Source organism: Paramormyrops kingsleyae, chromosome 9 (genome assembly GCF_048594095.1).
Source record: "Paramormyrops kingsleyae isolate MSU_618 chromosome 9, PKINGS_0.4, whole genome shotgun sequence".
In the NCBI taxonomy this organism is placed as follows: Eukaryota; Metazoa; Chordata; class Actinopteri; order Osteoglossiformes; family Mormyridae; genus Paramormyrops; species Paramormyrops kingsleyae.
In genome coordinates, this window is record NC_132805.1 from 33,195,730 (window position 1) to 33,221,287 (window position 25,558).

The 25,558-nt window shown below is 47.2% G+C and overlaps 1 protein-coding gene across 1 annotated transcript in view; it reads left to right on the forward strand.

Annotated features, from left to right (window-relative positions):
- The window catches only part of stk3 (serine/threonine kinase 3 (STE20 homolog, yeast)), a 54,964-nt gene that overhangs the window by 419 nt on the left and 28,987 nt on the right, over window positions 1-25,558 (forward strand). The window contains exons 2-6 of the mRNA XM_023814201.2: window positions 643-723; window positions 2,458-2,586; window positions 3,213-3,327; window positions 11,544-11,708; window positions 13,992-14,159. Of these exons, the coding sequence (XP_023669969.1) occupies window positions 643-723; window positions 2,458-2,586; window positions 3,213-3,327; window positions 11,544-11,708; window positions 13,992-14,159 (658 nt within the window). The remainder of the gene's footprint in view (window positions 1-642; window positions 724-2,457; window positions 2,587-3,212; window positions 3,328-11,543; window positions 11,709-13,991; window positions 14,160-25,558) is intronic.

Here is a 25,558-nt window from a genome sequence, read left to right on the forward strand (position 1 = left end):
TTCGCTTCTTTGTGTCCCGGAGGTCTTGTCTTCCTCCCGGCCGTCGGCCGCATCGGCGCCTGCCTTTCTGACGCTGTAGTAAAAGCAAAAGAGTCGAACCGGTGTCTCCAGTAGCGTCTGCGCTGTACTGGTTCATCCGCTTCACTTGGCGTTATTATTATTATTATTATTATTATTATTATTATTATTATTAATTTAGTTGGCCTAAAACCTTAACATTGTTTTCCATGAATTGGACGCTCGGTAGTGGGGACAGCAGCAGCCAAAGATGGGATGGTGACAGAGATGTTAACTATACTTGTTATATAACTATTATTCATATTACCACCTGAAACCAGTATCCGTCTGCCGCATTCTTGTAATATTTCATTATTCTGCCCATTAATAAAACTGACCTGTCTAGTTTGTAAAAAATCCTGCAGTATTATTTATAACACCAGTGCAATGGTTGGTTGATCTGCACATGAGATTTATTTTTTATTGATAAACACAAATTCGTTTAGAACGGTCTACCATCATCACAGTTAAAGAAGTGAGGGGGAAAAAGGCAGATGGGCAGCCACTGAAGTAATGCTTGTGAATGTATCTTCTGTGAGCAGTAAGAGATTGAGGATAATGACATGTTCCTGTTATGTCTTACAGCAAGCTAAAGAAACTGAGTGAAGACAGTCTGACCAAGCAGCCAGAAGAAGTATTTGATGTTCTGGAAAAACTCGGTGAAGGGTACGAACCGTCAGCTGGTCATGTTTTGCCTCCCATGTGCATGACCTGCTTGTCATGTATGATTGTGTGGGCAGATCTTGAGTGGCCATCTTGAGTACCAAATGTGTGTGTGTGTGTGTGCACGTGTGTCTGTCTGTCAGGCATGTTTCAAGCTTGTGAATGTTTGGGATGTGTGTGTTTTGTGTATCGGCTGTGTTTCATGTTTAAGATACGTGCATGTCGTGTGTGTCAGGCGTGTGTCATGTTCGAAGTGTGTGTGTATTGTCTGTGTTGAGCGTGTTTCATGTTTGAGATGTGCATGTGGTGTGTGTGTGTACGTGCACATGTGTTTTGGATGTGACAGGCATGCGTGTTTCACAAAACAGTCTCACGGATTGAAACTTTCGTTTCTTCATTTTGGAGACAAAGAGCATTTTCAACAGCTTCGCATCTTCCTCATATTTAAAGGAAGCACAGGTCAAAACATGAGACCCCGGGAAACACAACAGATAGGCTTGTTAGACTGGATTCCCAGAAAAGTCACCCTGGTATTTTGCCATCTGTTGTCTGTCACTACAAATATCCCCCTTCCATAACTTTCAGTTTAACAGATTTTCACCATAGCATACAAGCATCTATGTAACATCTCTTCAACTCCAGCGTAACATGCAGTGCTGTAGTGGTGTCTTGGTAGGTGGGTCTACTGTTACACCGTATTATCGTCTGATGCATTTCTGAAAATTTGTAGCTGGTTATACGGTAAATCCATTTGATAAGCAGAGGAGTAGTACTTTTAGAATATCAATGACAGGCACATTTTTATGCCCCAAAAGTTAGTATTACGTATAAATTTGGTGTGTATTTATATTTAATAAACGTGTTGAACTTGAAACTGCAAAAAGTAACACCGTACCACTGGCGTCTTTCTACCTTATCCACAATATCTCCTCTTTTAAAAGATGACGTGGCTGTTGAGCTGTCCCTTTCGTCACCGCCCCATCAGTGCTTATTGGTTCCATGATACAGTAGCATATCTCTATAACTCCTACATAACACAGCATACCAGTGTCTCTTTAACATTTCAATACACTGTCCTAATATATGGGTGATGTCTGTGTAACATATCATCCATCCATCCATCCATCCATCCTCAAAAGGCTTATCCTGGTCAGGGTTGCAAGGGAACAGCCAAGCATCTTTGTTCAGTGAAGTGTTTAAAGCATCTGTATCGCCGAGCATCAGCGTTTCTGTGGATCAAACTTGTTGTCCAAACTTGACTTAAACATTACTTTACTTAAATTGCACCTGAATGTAAGCCCCCCCCCCCTTGCACTTGATAGATGAGGGGGGAGTTGCCTGGCGTCTCACTCCAATCTCATAAAACCCTCTGTATATTCTGGTAATTTCTCTTCTCTATTTTCCTTTGCCAGGAAATGGCTTCCTCCGTTTTACTCCCCCCTCCCATTTTCCTCTGGGGCATTTACTCCTTCCAGTATAGCAGTGCTTATGTTGTCTGGGTTAAAGAAGATTCTGAGAAGTTTACTCTCTCTATTTTTGTCAATGGTTTCATTCTTATATGCGGAATAGGTTGTTTAATAGGTGCTTTCGATGTCCCTGACCTTTGACCCGTTTCTGAAATGTCTCACATGTACTGTCACTTCTAGCTTTCATGCAAAACAAAGGTACAGGTGGCTTGTTATACTTATGGAGACTCTTGGGTGGCTCCGCAGTGAGGTGCAGTTTGTCCTTGTGCAGGTCCTATGGCAGCGTTTACAAAGCTATTCACAAAGAATCCGGCCAGGTCGTCGCCATCAAGCAGGTGCCGGTGGAGTCCGATCTGCAGGAAATCATCAAGGAGATATCCATCATGCAGCAGTGCGACAGGTATGGCTCGCTTGGAAGCTCGGATGAGGCACTACACCGTTCCTATGTCTCCATGCTCTTAGTCAGTGTTTCCCAACATGATCATAGGGACCCAGCAGCTGGCAGGGAGCAAAAATGTGGATTGCCTGGCAGGGAGCAAAAACCTGGACCATCTTGGGGTCCCTGAGGGCCAGACTGGGAAACCCTATTCTAATCGTTTGCTTAATTCTTAACATTTAATTTATTTAGCAGATACTTTCATTTACATTTAGTCATTTTGTACAAGCTTGCATACGGGTACGCGGGAATTTTTTTTGATTTTGCAAATGCCTTCTGGAAAGTGAAGCTTAGGGGTGTCCTTGGAGCAGTGTTCGGGGTTAAGGGTCTTGCTCAAGGGCTCAGCAGTAATATGATCAGTGTGCCCAGTACAGGATTCACCATGGTAACCTGCTGATCACACGCAGTCCTAACACGCAGAGCCACAAAGGGGGGGTGGGGGGGGGGTGCCTGCACGTCGGACTTGCTCTCGGGCATCTCGAGCAGCAAGTAACTGTGCTTTTTCCACATTGTGTTCCTGCTCTGGCAGCGCCTGCAGTAACTAGCTACATGCATTATAATTTTCTTGTTTTCCTTGCTTGTGCCTCTAGTCCCTACGTGGTGAAGTACTATGGCAGCTACTTTAAGAACACAGACCTGTGGATCGTGATGGAGTACTGCGGAGCGGGCTCTGTCTCCGACATCATCAGACTGCGCAACAAAACGGTGAGCACATCGCGCAGACATGCAAGGGGGGGGGGGTCACCTGCAGTATTTGCATCATGGGATGATTTCAGGTGCTTTTCATATCTGAAGAGAAAGGTAGCTCTGCATTCACTATTGTTTTGTCCAAAAAGACACAGTCGATGGCATCCTTCCATGATATAGGACAGGGTTATTCAAGTCACGGTCCTCAAGGTCCGAGCACTGCTGGTTTTCCAACCTTCCTTTACCTGTCAGTCACGTGTGAAGCCTCTGACCAATCAGAATTAGTAATTATTAAACAACTACCTGGGAGAACTGAAAACACGGCCTGGATTTGGAATCGAGGTCCAGAGTTGAAGAACCCTGATATAGGACAAGGATAGGCAACCCTGATCCTGAGGTTTTCCATCCTACCGGGACTCTGACAAACTACACCTCATCTCAGGCAGATAGTAACTCATGAGGTGGGACAGAAAACCTGCTGGGTCCCGAAACTCCAGAGTCAGGGTTCCCAATCCCTGATATAGGGAATAAAATCCTAGTGTTTGTCTTTGTTTAAATGCTGTGTGGAGCGTGTTCCTCTTCATGTTATATGTTCAAATTCCTCTGTGTGTTTCGCTCCCATGAACTTCAGTATTTTGAGAAGTTTTGTAGCTTTATTGGTCGGCTTTGCATACTAACATTTACATTTATTTGCTCGCTCGTTGCCTGTGTTTAAATAGGGTTACAGCTGTTGTCTGTTGGTGCCGTGGTTGATTTTCTGTGCTGGCCGCTTGTGCTCGTGGCTTCGGGTGGAAACGTTTACGTAGTTTCCATGACGGATCTGTGGATCTGAACCCCTCGGGCTCACCTTTTGCATTAGATAAACGAGAACTCTGCCAGAACGAAGTTTTGATGTCGAGCTAGTGTAACGTGACATGATATAGTATACACATGACCTTTCTGATTCTGGCATGTTTGCAGGGAGGAAAGAGGAAGTGTGATTAAGCGGACATTGTTGGCCGCGCAGGGGGATTTGCAAAGCAGTTTGTGTCTGCTTTTAATGAGAGAAGAGGGTTTATAAAAGCACACGTCCACAGGAGCTTGCAGGAAGCGAGGAGCGATCCCGTGGGAACCCCAGACGCCATTTCCTGTCGTGCCGCGGCATTGACGGGCCGCGCGAGTCCTCAATGGGGCCCCCAGGCTTTCCTTCCCCTCTGGCACCCGGGTGAACGCGAGCCCGGCCGGCGTTATTAAAAAAAAAAAAAAAGCGATCCAAAGGCAAAGCGATTGTAAAAGCAGCTTCTCTGACGGGGGAGGAAAGGCAGCTGTCCGCTGCAGTGGGGCGCCTCCCGGGGGGGACGTAATGGCCGCGGATTGTGGCATAATTGTCCTGTCACGGCTGTAAAGCTTCATATAAACAGGGCCGAAGTAGGCAGAGCTTTTATGATTTTATAGATCTCCATGTGCGTCCTTGCCGGCGGAGAGGACTCCCCGGCTGGATTAACCGGCCATAACCCCATCCCCTCTTCCACTGTGACCGCCACAGTTCATACTGGAACGGGGGGGGGGGGGGGCAGCTGTAAAACACTGCCTCCTGAACACCTGTCTCCAGGCAGTGGTGGGCGGCTGTTAATAGGCTTGATGAGAGACGTAAAGAAAGTTACCGCTTACGCTTTCAGGGATAAATCACTGCAGCCGCAGGCTGTCCTCGGGGTGCCTGCCTGGGGGGGTGGGGGGGGATAGGCTCACGATTTTAAAAGCTTCGGACTGTTCCTCCATGGCCGGGCCTCTCCCCCGCCTGGGACCTCCTGAGTGATCCGGCCTGGGTTTGCAGTTTGCAGCAGGAACCTGTGGAGAGTGATGATGCTGCTGTGTTACTGGAACCCATTTGCAAGCCTCCAACTCCATCACCATGCCAACACCATACATATATTTTTGATGCTTACATATGTGTGATTTGGTGGTTGGATGCTTCCAGATGTCTTACAGTAAGGACAATTTGAGTGTGAAGCTCCGTTTCGATAGGTGTTGCATTCTATTGTATTTGGCTTGATTTAAAATTTTGTCGTTTCAATGGTAATATTTTTGTAGCAGTACTTTTAGTGGCTGTCCGCTTAAGGTTGGAGTACAGGACCAATTTTTTGGCGTTGATGTCCTCAGAGGTGCAGTCCGTATGGTAGTTGCATCGATTCGTTTTAATGTGGCTGAGTGATTATGTCTGGGGGAGAGAACCTATCTAGCTCCTGTTTGGAATCTCAGCTGTCTTTGGGGGGGGGGAGGGGGGTTGTAGGTGGGCTATGCATGACAGTTAACGGGTTTGATGAGCGATGTGAAGAAAGCCTGTGTCCTCAAGTCTTTACACGGGAGACATCCGCGGAAAACGATTGTGGACGGGGAGCAGTGAGTTTGCAGACCTGAAAACCACAAGCTGTCTGTGCCCCCCACCCCCCATTCAGATTCCAGATGTCAGAAGCACAGAAACATGCTCACAGACGAGCAAAACGAGAGCAGATCCTGACACTGTTAGGAAAAAGCCAGTGAGTTTTGACAGGACTGCTGTCGGCAGGACGGCCTGGGGGGTTTGGTCCTCTCATGTTGGTGGCTTGTTGTGTGTTTTGGGTGATTGTTTGTTATGAAGTGCGCTCAGTTGAACATAATGGCAATGGGATGTTCCATTGATGCTGCCCTCTAAAAATATCCAAGCCCCTTGGCAGAATCCCAAACCTTCTGCTTTCTCCTGACTTGTTTTTCCTTCTCCTGCCTGATATCAGGTCTTCCGGTTCAGTGTGTCAATGGGTTTAACAGAGCCATGTTTCGTTGTTACCAGGGGTCTATGCAGAAACTTGTCCAGAAACAGTGCCCATGTTTGGACTCCTTACTTCGGCTCTCATCAGTCTCAGGACCTCGGATCACCGCGAAGTATTAATGGAACGCGTGTTTGTGATTCTCTGACGAGGAAATGAGTCGTATGCTTCTGGATTTGTTATTTACAGTCAACTCACAGACAGGAAGTCTTGATTCATAAATGTCTACTTAGTTTGCAAATGTATTTTGTGGGGTTTTAATAAGGTTTTAGGCTGTTTATGACTCATGGGACGAGAGCGAAGTTATTGGTCACGGGAGCCCGTTGTTCGGTTGTAGATGTTGGCAGTGGGTGTGGTTTCGTCCAAACCAGTCCTGGGAAGGCTGGGGGGGGTCCCAATGACCTGTTTTATACCAACACTGGTGCTGTGTCATAAAACCAGGAGGATGTGAAGTCAGAGCTCGAGCATTCGTTCGAGGAATATGTAACAGTTCTACTGTGTTGCTTAATGCCGTTTTATCATCGTGGAAATCTCTTAAGGCTTTGAGGCTGACGTATTTATTGTATGCTAGCAGGAAAAAGTTGGGAAACATTAATGACAACCTGTATCTTAAAAAAAAAAAAACACGGGACATGTGCGCAGACCGGTGCACATATATTTATCTATTCGATCACGTGTCACTGCACAGTGATCTTGTAAGGTCTGGAACCTATTCATTTTAATATAGGGTTTGTGCCGTATATCCTTTCCATTGTTTTAACATCAAGCACTGGTAAATCATCTTTTTATTTTTTTCTTTAGAGTGACGGGCTGACAGAAATGTGCACTGCAGTTTGGCGTTCAGAGGGTGTCTTCTACTAGGGTCGCACCCTCTATCCCCGCTGTCTATACTTTCAAGTTGAGGATTTCGCGAGACGTCACACTTCCTTGGCAGTGCTACTTGGGCTTGACGGCGCAAGTGAGGATTGCGTTTAAATGGGGGGAGTATTGATTACACGTGTGGAGGGGTACCCGGGTTCCGTGCTGGGGATTGCTTTTTGGGTCTGGACCCTCTCCCTGGATGTGCTGGGGTCATAAGGAGCTTGGTGCTCGGAGTGATGCATCTGGGAGCCGTTTGGAAACACTATAAAAGTTCCACATCCACAATTACTGAGTCCTCAAGATTTATAAATCTCTCCTAATGCTTATGGTAGATGTATTACTGGTTTAAACATAGAAATTGATTGCTGCCCTTTGGTAACGGCACACTTGATGATTATAAATGAACTCGTAAATAAAAACCCTACTGACTTTTACAGATTCTGGCACAGTAGACGTGGTAGTTCTGCCTGACCCCTCAGGGTCAATGCTAAACAGATTGAGGTGTGCACTGTAACCGTTGTGAAGGGCAGCCATGCACCAGAAACCTCTGGCTTTTGAAACGTCACTTTGTCACCGCTGGTAGAGGACAGCGCCATGGAAGGGTGTTCATCTTTCTGTGGGAAAGGTTGCCCAGGTGATGACGATAACTGGTTTCCCCGTGGACTTGTTGCGATGTACCTCTGGAAGACTGTATTATCTGCACAGTTAACTGGTGTGTTTTTATTCATTGTTGTCTTTGTTGGCCAAGGAAGGAGCCGACAGGCAAAGAAAAAGCAGTTGCTGAGTAGAAAGTCTAAACGAATGCTCCTCATTACTGGAGTCTAGCAGTGAGCTAACTTCTGTCTAGCATTACCACTGCTTCGATCTGTTATCCTGCAGTCTAATCCATATTTCCTGTTTGTGCATTTGAAAGATCGCCCCCTGGAGTTTTGGATGTTAACTGCACACTTTTCCCGCGTAAGAAGCCTCAGTTGAACAGTTCTGTTCTCTGAATGGATTCTTTCATGACTTTTCCGTGATTCCAGTAATTTGTATCTCAGGTTGAATCTCCTTTCCCGTTCAAAGGCAACATGGTTTGGTATCGTAGTTTCATCCTTTTTGCCAGCCATGGTGCTAATTAAACTCTCAGCATTGATTGTAAGGGTGGCTGTTTGTTCCTCAGTGAACATTGTGCAGATGTAGTTTTAATGCAGAGAAATAACAGGCAGCTGAACAGGAAACGAAAAAAACCCTGAAAATTGTCTGTCAGCTACATTGTCACTATGACATACAGTCATGTGTAACTCATTCATACTTTAATTATGGCTGCTTACGAAGTGGGAGCGTTGTGTATTTTTACTTTGGATTGTTTAACAATCGACCATTTCAAAATGATGCCAATTTGGGGCAAATGCCTGTAGGGTGAAATGAATTTGAGACTCTTGAGCTTTGTCCTATCGGCTTCATGTTTCTGGATACATACGCATTTGGAGTGATGAAATGATCCTTCCACCTCAGATAACTTGTTTTTAAATTGAGTGGCTGCTGTGGGTCTCCGTGTGACAGACATTCCACTTTATGCAGATTAACCTGGTCATAGTTGTGGTGGAATTGAGGTCTATCCCAGGTTGCACTGAGATCGCGTACCCGGCTGGGGTACACCCCGAAAGGGGTGACGATAAAATATAACTTATTTTTGGTCAAAAAAACCCATCAGGCTGTTGTTGATCTTGCAGTGAACACAGCTGGCTAAACAGGCAGCTCAGAACTGCCTACAGTTTTTTTTTCTTATTTTTAGAATATTTTAGAAAGGCTTTTCAGTGCTCAAAACCGTATCGCCAACGGAATTGCAGTGTATGAACTTAACATTGAAACCATCCGTCGGTGAATCAGTCCATTAACGTACATTGATGGCTTTTCCCATGCTGAACATCGCTTGTCGGTCTGGGGGTGAGGTAAACGTCGGTATAAACATCGGGATTCTGCTGGAGAGACCCTGTAACTTGAACCATGCGAAAACCCCGAGGGCCGTTCAGCCCGTATTTCCCTCAGTCGGTGAGACAGCTGGTTTGGGGAATTTTTCCATCAAAGGTTCTGAAAGCCCGGGAAATTATAGGTGAACAGACACCGTGGTCGATGGCGGTCAACCGGTTAGTAGGAGCAGCCATTTCTCAGGGTACTTCTGATCTTTAAAAGAACCACATGTATAGAAGAATTGATTTTGTGTTACGTTATTATTGTTGGGGGGATTAGATTGTTATCCTGTAATTGTCTGGCCTTTTCTGTGTCACTTTAATCCATAATTTTTGTACAGCTGTGAATGGCAGGTCCAAAATTAAAACGGTAACTGGCCTAAATGCGTGTTTATTCTGAGATTTTTACGAGTGGTTTTGCAAAATCATAAAAATGAATTCTCTTGCGTACCACGCTTTGTTTCAGAGTAGCTAAACAAATAAGGGTGGGGGGGTGGTGAGGCTGCTGGGATCTGTAACAATCCAGGTGCTGCTCCACTCAAGCCTGCCGCCGGCAGCCAAGCGCACTCTCCAGCGTGTGGTGGGGGGGGGGTGGGATGTCCGTAATCATCTCCCCCATGTGCTTGAGACCCCATCGACATGAAAACAGCGTCTGTTAATAATCCGAGGGCTTCCGCCCCGCATGTGTGTCGTCCCCAGGTCGGGAAGCTCTGAACTGTTCTGTCCTCAGATATAAACCTTTTTCCAACCACATACTTGTTTTTCCTGCTTCATGTTTTAGGTGCAACACCCCCCCTCGCAAACCTCAAGCATGTCTGACGTTTCCTTGCAACACCGTTAGTCAGGGGATCCAGCAACACTCTCTGGTTTTGACCGTGTGAATGCGACCGGTTCTCAGTGAGAGACACCTCGACGGCCCTCTGGACATTCTCCCATATGGTCTCGGGGCGCTCCGCTCTACCCCAGCTCCGGTCCAGGAGGGGGTGGGGCTCGGTGTCAGGTGGTCTCCCCGGCCTGGGACCCGCGGCAGTGTTTCCCCAGTCTGCAGGGGGCCGCTGGCAGAATGTTGCCTTTCGGATTTCGCTGCACCTCCTGGCCTTTCCACAGAAGTAGCATTCTTGTGGAAAACCTCCCCACACCCCAACACGGGCTGTTTTCTGGCTGGGTATTTTATTGGCTTTCTCGGGCCTCACAGAACTTGGCCCGGGCCTTGCTCTCCCCGGTACTTTCCCGCTAATGAAGTGCACATTCCGCCAGAGCCCTTGGCCCGGCCCGGTCTGGCCTCACCGCGGCCGTCCCTTGACAAGAATTCCCCTCCGTTTCTGACGCTTCCAGTTCGTATGTGTAAAGGTCACAGTCCAGGCTATAAGCTGGGCTTGTGCAGGTGGGTGACTTAAGCTAATCTCAGTAACTTCTGTGTTTAACAGGATTATCAATGCAGATCATTGCTTAACATCCAAAAGGCTCACTGATCACTATGTTCTGCTGGAGATGCAAAAACTAGCAGATTGGTGGTAATATACATTGCCGGGCAACCATTTCTGTTTGTTTTGTTACAGGGGACTTAAGCTAATCTCCACGCATCTATCCACGGCTGACTTTACTATCCTCCTGAAGGTTCTCCCAAACTCTCCACTGAAGCTTCATTCAGGCAGGCATGAAGTGAAAAATAGCTCCCACAATAATCAGTCTCAAACCTTTGCTCATGAAGATTATCCGTGAAAGAGATTTCTTAGTTCTGTGTTGTATGGTTTGTGAGCTGGTCTGTCACCTGGCATTGTTTATACCAGAGGTACTCAATTATTTTTCCTCAAAGGTCCAAATTTCATAAGCGACACAAAGCCCAGGTCCTTTGCCCTCAGTTTCGGTGGGGGTAGATCAGTCGTGTGGTCCGGATTAAATAGTGTTTTGGCCCCATAGTGGACTGTATTCCGCCAGTTGAGTTTCCTTTGGGAAAATAGAGTACCTTCTCTTCTCTTACCTGTTTATAGCAAGGTTTCTAGTCTCCTGGTCCACAATTATCAAAAGGCTGGATTACCCCTTGTTTATACCATTCAGGTCTATGCGACTTTGTCGCTTGCTGGATGCCTTCATTGTAAGTTTATTTCTCCGTGTGACAACAGACATCCCCACAAAGGATGGGGAAACCATCATTCATGCAGCAGAGAACCATTTACATTTTATTAGTTTCTGACGCTTTTATTTAAAGGGACTTACAGGGTGAATTTCAGTAAGCATACTTGACTGTACTTGCGTACCCATTTTACGTCGTCTTCCATTGCCGCAGACCAGTACCAATACTCAGAGCACAAATACGGGAGCGGTAAAAATCCCCGGATGTCAAAGGTACATCAGTTGCATCCTTGCCGAACAACACTAATCCTGTGATTCGTTCCACCCCAAATTCATTCTTAGAAGGCGAGTTCGCAAGACCAGTCTTACCAAGACCACGAGTATTTTCTTTGGGTTCTTGATATTGAGATTCACCCACAGTCTTGGGAAGGTTTACAATTTATGTGTTCTCCCTTGGATTTGAACCTACAATCTTTGTGCTGTCAGAACATCATGATGGAATCTGTTTTATTTGGATCAATTAAGTTTTTAGCGTGATGGTTTCTGTTTAATTTGTCCCCCCAAGCTCACAGAGGACGAGATCGCCACCATCCTCAAGTCCACCCTGAAGGGACTGGAGTACCTGCACTTCATGAGGAAGATCCACAGAGACATAAAGGCCGGGAACATTCTGCTGAACACAGAAGGCCACGCCAAGCTGGCCGACTTTGGTGTGGCTGGTCAGCTGACGGTGAGGGCAGTTTTTACATGTTTAACATTTTATTGATTTACCAGACACATTTATCCAAAGTGGCATATACTTTTTGATCAGGCAAGGGCCAACAATCCCTGGAGCAGTTGGGGGCCTTGCTGAAGGGCTCAAAGGTAAAATCGCTCTGTCGACCCTGGGTTTCGAACCGCCAACCTTCTGATCACAGGCATTATGGGAGAATGTACCTGATATAAACGGAGAAGGTGAACATTTTGAAGCTTCGCTTCACATTTTTCATCTTTTCAGCACGGTATTGGCTAATTGAGGGGGATCCGAAATAGCAACACGCTGCATCGTAGCCAGCAGGCCACCTGCACATGCTCAGATGGAAGAACAAATGTGGCGGTCTTTCCCAGATAGACAAAAAGTCAGTAGAAAGTTTGGATTTGAGTGTGGCGCCGCCGTCCGTGACGGGAAACCTTCACCAAGGGCAGTGGGGTTGTGTCCTTTCACGCCTGTACCTCCAGTGTTCCCGGGAATCCCAAATCTGCGGCCTGGCACCGGCCAATCACAGCATGCGTAGCTCGTTTCAGATGGCTAATGACCTCAGTGCATACATACATTGTTTCACTTAGCGTTATACCTAATTAGTCTGTGAGCATAAGTGCTCACGCAGGATTTAAACGCACCCTGCCAGGAACAGCCCGTAAGTAAGTTACGGTTTGTGTGGACTGTGTATGCCATACAGCCCCCCCCCCCCACCCACCACCCCATTTTATTATGGTACTGCTACCAGTCAATCAACAAATCCAGTTTTATTTGTTGTTATGCATTTTTACAAGTGGTTTGTGACGGACGCAGAGAACTACCTCTTCAGCAATTTAACAGAAAACAAAGTTTTCTGGGTGGGGGTAAAAAAAAAATATCTCAAGGCTATGTGGGGAGAATAGCTGGGGGGGAAACTTGGTTATTTCCTCACCGAAGGGGAGCAGCTCGATGCCAGAATGGAAGTAATTGTAACCTGACAGGTTCAGAGTAGAGCTTTGCAGACTCACTCTGGTTATGGGTCTGTCCTTGGGGCATCTTCTGCTGGTCACCTAATGAACTGGGGGGGGGGGCAAGGGGAAAAAGTTACGTACATTTTGATCCTGTGTACAGGAACTAGGAGCTGATCCATGTCGCCTTGCCCGGTACCACTGCTCCGAGTTTCAGTTTCAGACTCTGTCTGAATGTACTGGGGCTTGTAGATGGCAAGCGATCTGACTCCAATTTCAGATGTGCCTGGAGATTCAGTTAATCCGGTTATGATGGAGCCGTTGATAAAGGGCTAACCAGAGCAACACGGGGGGTGGGGGCGGGGGGGCCGGATGAGGTCAGGAGTGGTTAGAAGAGGGGGAGAACGGCGGATGTAATTTGACAAATCACGTAAGAATTTTCCAATAAAGAAGAAAGGGCGACTCCTGAGATGTGGTCTGCCAGGCCTGTTGGGGGCGCCCTGCTCTCAGCGCGCGTTCCCAGTCACCTCCCGGACCGTGTCGCGTTTGCACCTCCTGAGATGTGGTCTGCCAGGCCTGTTGGGGGCGCCCTGCTCTCAGCGCGCGTTCCCAGTCACCTCCCGGACCGTGTCGCGTTTGCACCTCCTGAGATGTGGTCTGCCAGGCCTGTTGGGGGCGCCCTGCTCTCAGCGCGCGTTCCCAGTCACCTCCCGGACCGTGTCGCGTTTGCACCTCCTGAGATGTGGTCTGCCAGGCCTGTTGGGGGCGCCCTGCTCTCAGCGCGCGTTCCCAGTCACCTCCCGGACCGTGTCGCGTTTGCACCTCCTGAGATGTGGTCTGCCAGGCCTGTTGGGGGCGCCCTGCTCTCAGCGCGCGTTCCCAGTCACCTCCCGGACCGTGTCGCGTTTGCACCTCCTGGATGCACAGCTGCCCCGCTAAGCACTTGGTGATTTAAGGAGACCTGGAAACACTGCAGGACCGTGGTCCTGAAGACCCAAAGCGGGCCGTGGCTCTGAACGGCTTTTCAGTTTATTGCAGCCACTATATATATATATATATATATATATTACACAATAAATTATTTTTTCTGAGCTCCAAGTTTAACACAACCGGGCTTTCTTTAGGTCTCGGCCAGTGGATCTGCGAAGCACATCAAGGCTTATCGTTGCAGGGTGTCCGCGACTCCGAGCGCCGTAATCCACGGCGGCCTGATGCATTTCGCAGACTACCCCGTGCTGGCACCTCGCGCTCATCGGGTTCTCATTCTCCCCGTGCCTCTTTCCGGAAAGTTCCCCCATGACGCGTGTGCTTTCTTTTCCCCGTGAAGGACACCATGGCCAAGCGCAACACAGTGATCGGCACGCCCTTCTGGATGGCTCCAGAGGTGATCCAGGAGATCGGGTACAATTGCGTGGCGGACATCTGGTCCCTGGGCATCACCTCCATAGAGATGGCGGAGGGCAAGCCTCCCTACGCGGACATCCACCCAATGAGGGTGAGTCTCCTGGTTTGCAGCCTTTCCCAGAACCCACTCATCCATGGTTGCCTCTCTTTCCTAAAAACAATTGCGAAATAGTGTTTTATGATCTTAAGCTTTCATACACGGTAGGTCGTCTGCTTTTCATCTGCGCTGAGTCACAGTTAATCGTGATGGAGATGAGAGTGAGTCACCTCAGCTTGCTTTCGAAATACCGCAAACGGGGAACGATTTTGGGGGGGAAAAGCTGCATCAGAGGGGTGACGTGAGGGGTGATAAACAAGTGTGATGGAAGGGTGTTGAAGCCCCACCCGCTTAATGCGGATCTCTGTGTGGCCCGGCTCAGTGTTTGTGGTACCGAACCGGCTGGTCTTTTGCCATGTTTATGACACTCTTATTAGGTGGTGAGTGTTGTTGGTTAATGTGAGCTTTTCCCAGCCTGTGTCTGGCTACTGGCCGATTTGCAAGTTAATTTGCCAGATCAACTTCGGAAAGACAGACATGGAAACGTAAACATACAACACTGATCTGATTCAGATCCCATCTCTCAGTGTTTGTAATTATGAAGGGGCTTCTTTAATATGACTGCTTAGTTTATATTTACTCAAAAATAGAATTGATTTTGTTTTTGGGTTTCAAAGGTCCTTTGGAAGCTTATGAACAATAATGTTCTCATCTTTTCTCACCCTTTCCCTTAATATCCTGCAACAGTGCTTCCAATTTTAAAGTATCCGTGTTGGAGGGTCTCGGGCCCGCAAATTGAATCTGGAATTATCACTGCTCTTCTGGTCTGTATTGTGGAAATAGGCACAGTTTCCCCAATCCTTCCCAGAACTCCCGAACGAATGGTCCCTGTTTGGGACACAGTGTGCAGACCGGGGGGAATCAGAGGGCCGCTGACTGTATGGGAAGGTTTCTGCCTGGTGTACACAGTGCTTCAGTGGCAGGACACAGTCTCCATGCCCTTTGTGCAGCCGAGTAGAAGCACCATCTGCAGCGCCTCCCCAGCAGTGGATCGCTGTGAATGGTGATCCCTCCCATCCGCTTTTGACTGCTTTAGTACAGATTCATTGTGATATTGGTGCTGTTTGTTAGTGTTCTGTCTTCAGCTTCTCCTCACGCTTCTTCTCCTTCACCATCTTCAGCTTCTCCTGCTTCACCTTTTGTTCCTCTTCGTGCCTCTTCTTCTTTGCCACCTTCCACTTCCCTAGCATCCCTTTCTTCCCCCAAAGAGGTAGCTCTTTCAATCCTCTGCTGTTCCTTGCAGCACGAGTATTTTAACAGAGCTGTACAAGGCCTTACTCCCCTGAAGTGTGTGTGTGTGTGTGTGTGTGTGTGGGGTGGGGGGGGGGTGGTGCCAGGGAACGGTAGATTAAATTAAAACAAGATCAGTTGCCCCACTTGTTACATGCTCAGCTGCTGTCCTGTTCTTGGCCGTAAATCTCTGTCTGTCTGCAGCCGGTCTTTATAAACAAGACGTCAACCAACGGCCTGTCATCGTGCACCGGAACGTTTCTGAAATGGGGGGGGGGGGTGGATTCTGAAGTATTCCACATTAAAGTGAATCAGCGGAAATTATATAACGTCGCAGTACTACAGTACTATGTTCATTAGGTCTAACCCTTCTGTTATCAATTAGCTGAAACTATTATTAATATTAATCTGTTAATATTAAAGCTTATAGCAGTGCAGATCTCACCAGAAAGTTGGTGCAAAGGGATGGTGTTTTAGAGGTGAAAAGGAAAAAAAGAATTGGAGGAAAACTGAATAGAATAACGACTTTAAAATAAAGATAAAAATAAAGATAAAATAAATCTTAAAAAATAAGATGACAGATGGTAAGACCTCAGTTTCTTAGAGATGTCTATTCGTGGTGAAAATAGTTTGCTGGAGGACTGGGGTGGGGGGAGCGGGTGGCTGCCGGGGATCAGCCTCCAGCATTAAAACTTTTCTCCATTTTGTCACAAGCCTGATGTGCAGCCCGACCCCCCGGGGGGCTGCCCAGCCTCTAAATTTAGACCGTTTGTTGCTCTTTCTGAGCATGTTACCCCTTGCTGATATAGCCGGGCCTGTTTTCTTAACCTTGGGTCATTGGCTGTGCGGGGGGACAGAGAGGCAAGGCCCCGATGGTTCTGTGGACCCCGGCCGATGACATACGTGGGCTGGACGAGCCCTTCAGGTCGAGACCCTCTTCATAACTCTCGCTACTTTACTGCCGTGTCAGTGCAGCACTTTCCTGATGCCCGTGACCTTCCTGTGACCGTGGGGGTATTTGTTGGTAGGAGTGACAGTCGGAGTTATTCCTGTTGAGTGGGTGTGGAGGCGAGACGGTGTTGGTCCCTGCCATGCTCAAGTAGAGGTAGCATACTGGTTGGGGAGGCGGCCTTGTCGTGAACTTGGATGGGGGCAGCCTCTGGGAGCCCCCTCGCTGTCAAGATCTTCATTCGCAGCCCCCGCACCTCCCCATCTCGCTGTCAGGTAGCTCCGTCGACCTGCCATGTGATAACCAGCGTCCGGTAGGTTCCACTCCGCACTAATTTGGTTAAAACAGGGGAGTGGGGGTGAATTTGATCCTGTGTTACCAAATGAGGCTTCAATTAGCTGGCAGTGTGGTGGCCTGTTGAAAACAGACCTACCAGGGCTGGAAATGCAGAACTTGCCCCGGCTGGTGGTCGGGTTCCCTGCTTTGATGTACTGCAGAGTCAGCAGTCAGGCTGGTGAAATGCTTTGTATAATAGTCTGTGATGGAGTGAAACGCTGCCTTGGGCATTAAGATCCTCCATTTTTCTGCCATTTAAAAAAAATATTCCTTTAATGTGTCACCCCAGTTCAGCATGCTGTTTATTATTGAGTACCGGTTAATTTTGCAATGATTTATTTATGAATATAGCTGTTCTCATGATTATTTTAGAAGTGACTATTAATTAAATCAGCATTTTGTTCTGAATGTGTATAGTGTTCATTCTGAAAACTACTTAAACCTCTTACTGCCAATCAGCTCTCTCAGTTTTGGAGGGCTAAGTGCTGATTGGCGGAATGTTGCAGCCTGTAATTTAGAAGCTTGCCGGACCTAACAGAGCTGCGTGCCACAGGCAGCCCAGGAATGAAACTCATTATTTTTGTTAAATGCATTTTCCAAATTATTGCCTCCCCCTCTCACTCCCCCTTCTACCAGTAGGAAGCCAATTTGTTTCGCGGCTTGGAACTTCGCAAATGGTAAATGGCTCAGGACTGAAACGGCCTGTTGGGTGGGGTGGGGGGGGCATCCTCGCTGCCATGGCCTCTTGGGAGAGCCTAAGAGTTTGTCTTGGTGCCGGATTGTGTTAGGGATCACCGGGAAGGACTTAATGCCCCCGTGTTCTTCTTCTTTCAGATGAGCGTCTCTGCTGAGAAGGTCTTCCCGCTAATGTTTAATGTGTGGCTTTGAAGAGCTTTCCAAGCTCTCTGCCTGCCTCCTCTTTAACGTTGCCAACGTCAAAGATGTAAAATTAAATCACGGGCCTCGTTTGCCGTCTCACCGCTTCCCGACCGCCGCTGAAAGCTGTCCGAGCGCTCGGGAGGTTCGCGTAGACTTTTATTGCGATCTTGATCTCCCTCTGACACTTTGAGGGCCGTTCCTGTTGGTTTTGGAACGGCGTCTTATTGCGCATCTTCCTGTGGAGGCAGAAGTCGACTGGAGAATGGAACACTGCTGTCTTAATGCCATATCGAGTAACACGCTTTTTTTTTTTTTATTGTGGTTTCCCATCATGCACTTGTCCCATTACGAACTGAGGCTCCAGCTGGAGATCCGTGTCACCCTGACATGAAGTTCTTAACTTCTACTCGCATGTACTGTGTTTCCAAACTTGTATCAATATCTGTAACTCCAAGTACTGTTTAATATTTGCGCTGCTTTACGGTAATTAAAAATCAGATTCCATTTTTACCAATGGGGGAAAGTTACGGTGTCACAGTCCTGTTGTAGTACTTCTAATGCTGGTGCTTAAACCAAGTACATGCCCTTCAACATGTTGTGGTGCAAAAGTTAAAAAAACTGTGGGCAGTGTTATGCTGCTCTGGGAAAGACAATAAAACATTACAGTAGCCATTTGCCGTGCGACTTCCGGACCGACGTTGGAGGTGAGCGTCCCCGAAACACGGTGGCTCATGTTTGGTTTTTATTCAATAACATTTGCATTTGATTTTAGGAGCCAGTCTTATAAAAGGCTGTGTAAAGACGAGCGGACGGCACGGCAGGGCGTCGTAAACGGCACGCCTCTTTACGGCTGCCTCTGAACGGTAGTTTATGACATGACAGCAGCGTTTACTTTGCGTTGTGTAAGAGGGCCCCTTTCATGGCGTTGGGGTCCCAGAGTCCCCATCAGGACCGTGTGGGATAAGGCTTCTGCTCTGCGTCCTTATCTCCTCCTCAGAACCTTCGGCCTTCACCCCTGCCACTGGTATCTTCTGCCTCCGATGACCGATTTTATGGTCCCAGTCTCCCTTGGTGCGAGATTCTTCCACACTGATCGTGTTCAAAGGTGCTCCTACTAAATGATAATGGTTTACGGTAGTTAATTGGTGATTAAACGACCAGATGGCCTAGTAACGGCTGGCTACCAGTGTTTTGACGCACAGTACTTAGAAACGGTGCTTTAGTTTCTGTCTGCATGCTTAAATCCCCCCCCCCCCGCCCCCTTGGCAAAAAAAAAAAGTCAAAAAAGATCCATTCATCCATCCATCTTCAGTGCTGACTCAACTTGGCCCAGATACCCGGCGTGGCTGAAGTCGGGCTCTCCCTGACTCAGTCGCTGGCGGTCTCTCTCTCTCACACACATACATGCACCCAGGGCGATCTGAAGGCACCGGTTTGTGGACTGTGGGAGGAAAGCAGAGTAACAGAGGAGAAGCCCCATGACCACGGAGAGGGTGTGCAGATTGCACGCACACAGAGCCAGGGCCTGATTCATGTCAGCAGCCGCTGCGCTGCCTCTGTGGTTGTGCAAAATATATAGTAGTAAATACTGCCAAAATGATGCAAACTTCACTATGGGTTGCCACATGTTAATATGTACACTATACTAAATATTTATACAGTGCTGAATACTTACACAAGTTATACAGAGCATATACAATTCAGCAAATACCTAAAAGATTTTACAACTTGCAACACTTTGTTGCCTAAAACGATGCAATATAGTAATCATGACTGGCCCCATATTGGTTTCTGCTCCAGCTTTACAGCACTATTAAAAAGAGGCATTTATAGGACGTAAATAATGGGAAGGCTTTGCCTGCATGTCAGTCGGTTCGGGGGAACATCGGAAACAGCAGGCAAGCATGGAGGCCAGATTCGACCGCCGTCAGAATGATAGCATGTCGTCTTTAATGAGGACTCAGTTTTTTGACTGAACCACCATGCTCGTTCTCTCCTGTTTTCAAGGTTTGGGGGAGGGGGAGGGGGAGGGGGAGGGGGGGGGGGCGAAGGCCGGCCTGCGTTATCAGCAAATTAAGAGGACGTGCTATTTGAGCTGGAGAGCTGTCGCTGGGACGGGGGGACCTTGCACTGGGATGGGAGTTATCAGCATAAATCTCAGACCGTTTCTCCAGAGCCTTTTACACTTAAAACGAAAACAAATAACCCTGCTTTCAGTAGAAATTGTATACAGCATGAGAGGGCTCCATTGCAGCTGTGAGCGGGAGGGCCACATCTGTGTAAAGGTCAGGGCGGGGTAACCCTGTTTATATGCCACTGAAACAGTGTTTAAAGTTGAAAGCATTTCATCTTTACTCTGTTATAAAACAAAGAAACTAACCTTTTCTTTTTTTCCTTTTTGAAAATATACCAGAATGTAGCTTTTGTTTATGCCACATTCCATTCTGCAATTTCTGATTGGTTGTGTCTGCCCAGTAAACAGGTTGCATTGGTTATATGTTGGCATCCTAATTTTCCGGCTGTTGGTTGGTCTTTTCCTTCATTTTCGAAATACAAAGTGCTCCGTCCTACTGATGTGGTATTAGGGTAGCATTTGTGTAAATGAAATTCTTCCTTTGTGCTTAATGAGTAGCAAACCATTCAGGGTGCACTTTCCTTTCTGTTTTCATATGATCTCTGTGCGCCAGTTCTTTCTGGATGATGGTTATTCTTCAGTCGCCAAATTACGTATTGCTGCGTCATAAAGGGTCTGTCTATGATTTGAGCCTGTAAACTTAAGACCGGCTGCTGCCCACTTGTGGTGGGATGGGGGGGGGGAGAGAGGGGCAGACTGGACCCACCCGGGCTTAAACCACTCCACCCTTGAGCACAGCATGAGTGTCTTGCATTTAATGTGGGTGGCAGGAATGTCTCCATGCAGGTGTCATCGGGTTAAAGGAGAAGGACGAGGGCTCCGCCCACCTCCTCCGCATCTTCGCTCTCCCTGCCTGCCGTCCCCGATGTTTATGGCCGATGGGAGATAAGATTATTCCACCCCCCCCGACCTCTGAATGCCAGCTGACTGCGACCTTTGCCCTCCATAAAGCGTGGGACGCATTCCTGGCGCTGAGCAGAGGGTTTTATTTGCCGCTCATCCTTGAGCCGCGACGATAGGAAGGTTAGGAGCTGCGAGCTGGCCAGCGTCGCACAGATAAGGATCAGCTCACCCTTCGCTTTTTCCACGGGGGGGGGCGGCTTCTTTCGGCACCGGGACTCGTAGCATTTAGGGTGGATTTCGGAAAGCGAGATAGCTGGCCTGGCGTGCGGGTGGCACATCGCGTGAGGTCATCGGGAGGATCTGCGGTTACGCTTGTTGTCATTGTTCTTATCAGTCATGCATCTCATTTCAGGACCTGGCTAACCGAGTTCTTCCAGAATTGTTGCAATTCGGAAAGCCGGAGAATGCGATGTGTGCACGAGGGTGTGACCTTAAACTGAAGCTGCCCCCGCCCTGTTTAAAGATTGAACACGCACACATGTTTGAATGCCCCCTCCCCTCCATGAGTTCTTCTCGAGTTCGCCTGCTAACTGAATAGAGTCTTGCTGCGTTGTCTTGGCTCACGGTGGTGCAGGAGTAAGGTCCAGCGACACCTGGGGTGGCCTGCATTCCTCAAAGTCGGAATGGTTGCCAGTGCCATTGCATTATGGGAAATTGTAATAATAGTCATCCCTCACAGTGCATACACTAAATCCCACTTGTTCCATCCCTAAACACATTATGACTAGCCATAATTAAATCAATAAATCTGTGAACGGTGTGACAGTGGGTTGGCCAAACATGATTAATTACAGGATGAATAACTTTCGTTGAGCGCTACGCTCAGATCTAGAAGGTTCTACAGTATGCGGAATGTGGGCAGGCTTCTTTCCCCCCCCCCGTCCACCTGCTCTCGCTTTTCTTGGCTGTGCCTGACGAGTACCGACCCAAATGAGCGGGACACCATGCTGGCTCGACCGCGTGGCCCGTTCACGGCCCCCCGATGCGGTTGACACGGGCCGTGTGTTTTCACACAGGAGGGGAGCTGCTTAGGCCGGCCGGCAGGTTGAGAGCTGGGAACCGGCCAAACGGGAGCCAGCAGGATTCGCGAGCTTCAGGCCGACGGCGCCTTTAATTAAATCCTCACAGATGAATGTGCTCGTTAACAAAGCAGTGATATATTATGTCTGCTAAGCACAGTGGAGGTTCAGTCAGTGCACGTGGACCCAGTTCGAGCGGCACCGGGGGTCTCGCTTTTTGCACCCTCCAGTTTTACTGCAGCTCAATTGCTGCAGTAAAACATCAACCAGGATAAACAGTTTAAAAAATTGTAATCCAGCTAACCAGCTAAATGTAAATGAAAAATTTTGCCCTTCAGGCCAGTAGCGCAGCTGCTGTAGTGTTAACTGCATGGGGGCGATCCAGTGAAACAAAATAGGACAGTGGACTTGGGCAGTATATAATTTTTCATATAATCATACATTATATCGTGGTATTGCAGTGGTATATTCAAATGCGTCACTGTTACGGTATTTGCTGATAAAAGGGGAGTCCTCCACAATACATTTTTCAGAATGGGTAGTTTTGTCGCCAAGTAGCTTGGTACAGCCAAAATACTGCGGTATTCTGTATTACCGTAACTTGGGATGGTTCGAAGCAAGGTTCTTGCTAGGGCTGGGCTATATCTCCTCAAATCAAAGTCACGATTAATTGAGTGTTTTACCTGGATTACAATTAATGAACGATTGTTTTGTTTTGGTTTTTTGCCCTCGTATTTCTTTGACAAGGTTTGTACTATAAATATGTTGAACTATTAAAGCTGGGATATTTTTTCTAATGAAAGGCTGTATAGCTGTATGATTTAAAAATAACTGAAGGAAACTCATGGGAGGAACCATTTATGGTTAAACTGAAAACAACTGAAATCAAAGCACAAATTGCTTGAAATGTAAACGTCTTACGAGAAAGGTTACATTTTAGTTTTAATGTAAAAAGCAACTTCCCTGAAAAAGTAGAAAATAATTTATTTGCAAGAAATGTAAACTAAACCGTTTATCGCATCTGTTTGGGTGAAATTGATCACTATACGCGGATGATCATTATAGCCGTTTTTTTTTTCTTTTTTATGTCTCAGGCAGATTACCTTTTGTAATTTATTGCATGAATATAAGGTAACAAAATGGACAGCATTGCTACATACTGAATTTTATTGACTCTTTCAAAATACAGTACAGCTGTTTCAAATGCTTTTCAAATTATAGTACTGCACAAATTAAATTACTGAACTGTGTATAATTCAAATGCAGTTCAGTACTGTACATAAAGTATAGCTTATTGTAGTTTTACTACTGCATCTGGGTGGCTCGTTTTTGGCGGTTTATCATAAACTTTGATGAGTCTGGTTTTCTCTCAGTTACGAATATAAAGTAACCGACATGGGCAAGATTACATTGACTAGAGCAGGGTTATTCAACTCACGGTCCTCGAGGTCCGAGCACTGCTGGTTTTCCAGTCTTCCTTTACCTGTCAGTCAGGTGTGAAGTCTCTGACCAATCAGAATCAGTAATTATTAAACAACTACCTGGGAGAACAGAAAACACGGCCTGGATTTGGAATCGAGGTCCAGAGTTGAAGAACCCTGGACTAGAGGTTCTGAGTTGGTTAATTTTCGATTAATTGCCCAGCCCTAGTTCTTGCTGAGGATGATGGTCGATTGTCATGTCAACAAAGAAATGAGGCAGAAATGGCTGTAAAGTATTTTGATAATGTTTTTTTTCCCAATGGCAAATAATGACATGATATTTTGGCGTGTTGGTGGGAACCTCACACCTTGCAGGGATGGCGGTTTGAATCCGACCCGCCAGCTTCCTCCATGTGCCCTGATCTCCTGCAGTGCAGACATGAATTAAACTGACCATTATGTCTGTGAGTTTTTATATATATATATATGAGTATATATGAGTGTCCGTGCATCCTGTCTAGTTTGGGCTCCTGTCCTGCGTATATGCTGCCTGGGACGGACTCCAGGCTGCCCTCATCCCCGTGACCCGCCACCGGATACACACTTGATGGATGGATGGATGGATGGATGGATGGAAAGAATTTATTAAAAGATATAGGATGTGTTCAAAAACCACATTTATCTGCAGTACATTTGCCTCTGAGGATTGGACGATGTGCAGTTTTTTTTTATTATTATTGTTTTTCCTGCATTAATAAAATGTTGTTATGAGCGCCCTCTAATGGTGATATTGCTTCTAACAACAGCAAACAAAATGGCTTGTCAGATCACATCCTGCCTTACACTGGAGAATACACATTTTGTTTCCAGTGTGGTTCAGGTCATTGATACTATTTTGTGGTTAAACCAAACAATTAAATCTCATTTCAAATACTTAAGGTTTTTGTTGCTTCCCTTGCGACCAATTTGTACCCAGTTGTTCCCTAGTTTGATACTAACCAGCTGGTCATGCCATTAACCTCAAGTAAAGTTTCCTTTATTCAATTACGAGGCAGTGATTTAATCCTTCTGTGCTTTTCTCAAAAAAGAACTTTGAATTTGCTGCCAATGGCCGGTCTTCCAATCTGCTCCTGCTTGCATTGGCCCAAGTAATGGAGGGAACACGTCTGTTTGGAAATCTTTAAAGAAATGTATAGAAATTCCTCGGACGCACAGCGCTTCTTGTGCCTGTATCCTGTTTCCTAGAGGAGCTTTGGCAATCTCCTGCCTCTCATTCCCATTCACCATTTTCGGTGATATACTTGCATGCAGTGGGCGGTCCGGGCCTGGCACTGGTGGGGGTGTAAAAGAGACCTTATCTGAGTGGACAGGGGCATCTTCTCTGGGTTCTGATGCTGGTGATAAGATAAGGACCTGAGGAGGCAGCACTTCTTATGATACCACTTGCCAGCATGGTCACATGACAGTCACCCACCAATAGCCGCCTGCGGCTCCCTGAGTAGGCCGCTGCAGGGTCATGGTCTGTTCTGGCAGGCCAGTGAATATGTGTGCGTTCCATCTCCTATCTGCTGGCGAGGTCGCCGCTGAGAGAGAAGGTTGAATTCACTCCCTTAGGCAATCAGCGAGTTGAATCGATCCTTTGAGTGCATAGCAGAATGAAAACTTGGTAGTTAGACAGCTGTAAAAGGAATAGGATTAAGGAGTGCTAGTTTGCCCCGCCCCCAGTGTCTTCTCATTGGCCGGGCTTGTTTTGCCTTCACCGTTGGATCACTCCCGCTCCCCCCACCCCTTCTGCAGTTGTCCCGTAGCCAGGCGTTTATCATGTCGCCTTGACCGTCCAGGACAAAGGTTAACTTTATGGTACCCATTATCCTCTGGCCTCTGGGTTTGGTCCCCCTTCGGTCTGGAGGTGACAGAAAGTAGCATTATGAAGGTATTACTTGTGTGGTTCCTTTATGGTGGTCCAGATAGCCACCACCTTCTCTAGCAGGGTGAGATTATCGGTGCCGATAAGGGCACGGCCTCAGGGCTCAAAGGCTGCAGGTTAATCACCTTCACGCTCTGCCTTTCTTTTCGCTTGACTTCTCCCGTCTGTGTGGACTCGCCTGAGAAGCACATGACCTTTTTTGATGTTTTCCTCCATCCTGGCAATAAACCGGAGATCTCGTGGAGAAGCCTGGTCCCAAGCCACACGCGGAGCTCGATAACAGGGATTTAAAAATGTGTCGAAAATCATCCCCTTGACCTTTTGAGGGCATCGATTTTCTGGAAAGTCAGCAAATGTTGACTCATGTTCAGCATAAATTATTATTGTAAAGAATTTTTATTTGTTTATAAGCCAGCCATAGGCTGTAACGAGGCCATGCATAGAGCCCTATGGCCAAGCCATCGCAGGAGTTACTGCACGCAGGGTGTTAGGGTGTCCCTGCCTTGCAGCCTTGACATTGTCGTGTTGCATTAGTGCTAGTTTATTTGGTTGGCAGCTCGTACCCGCTGCAGGCCGAACTGCATGCGGATTGCAC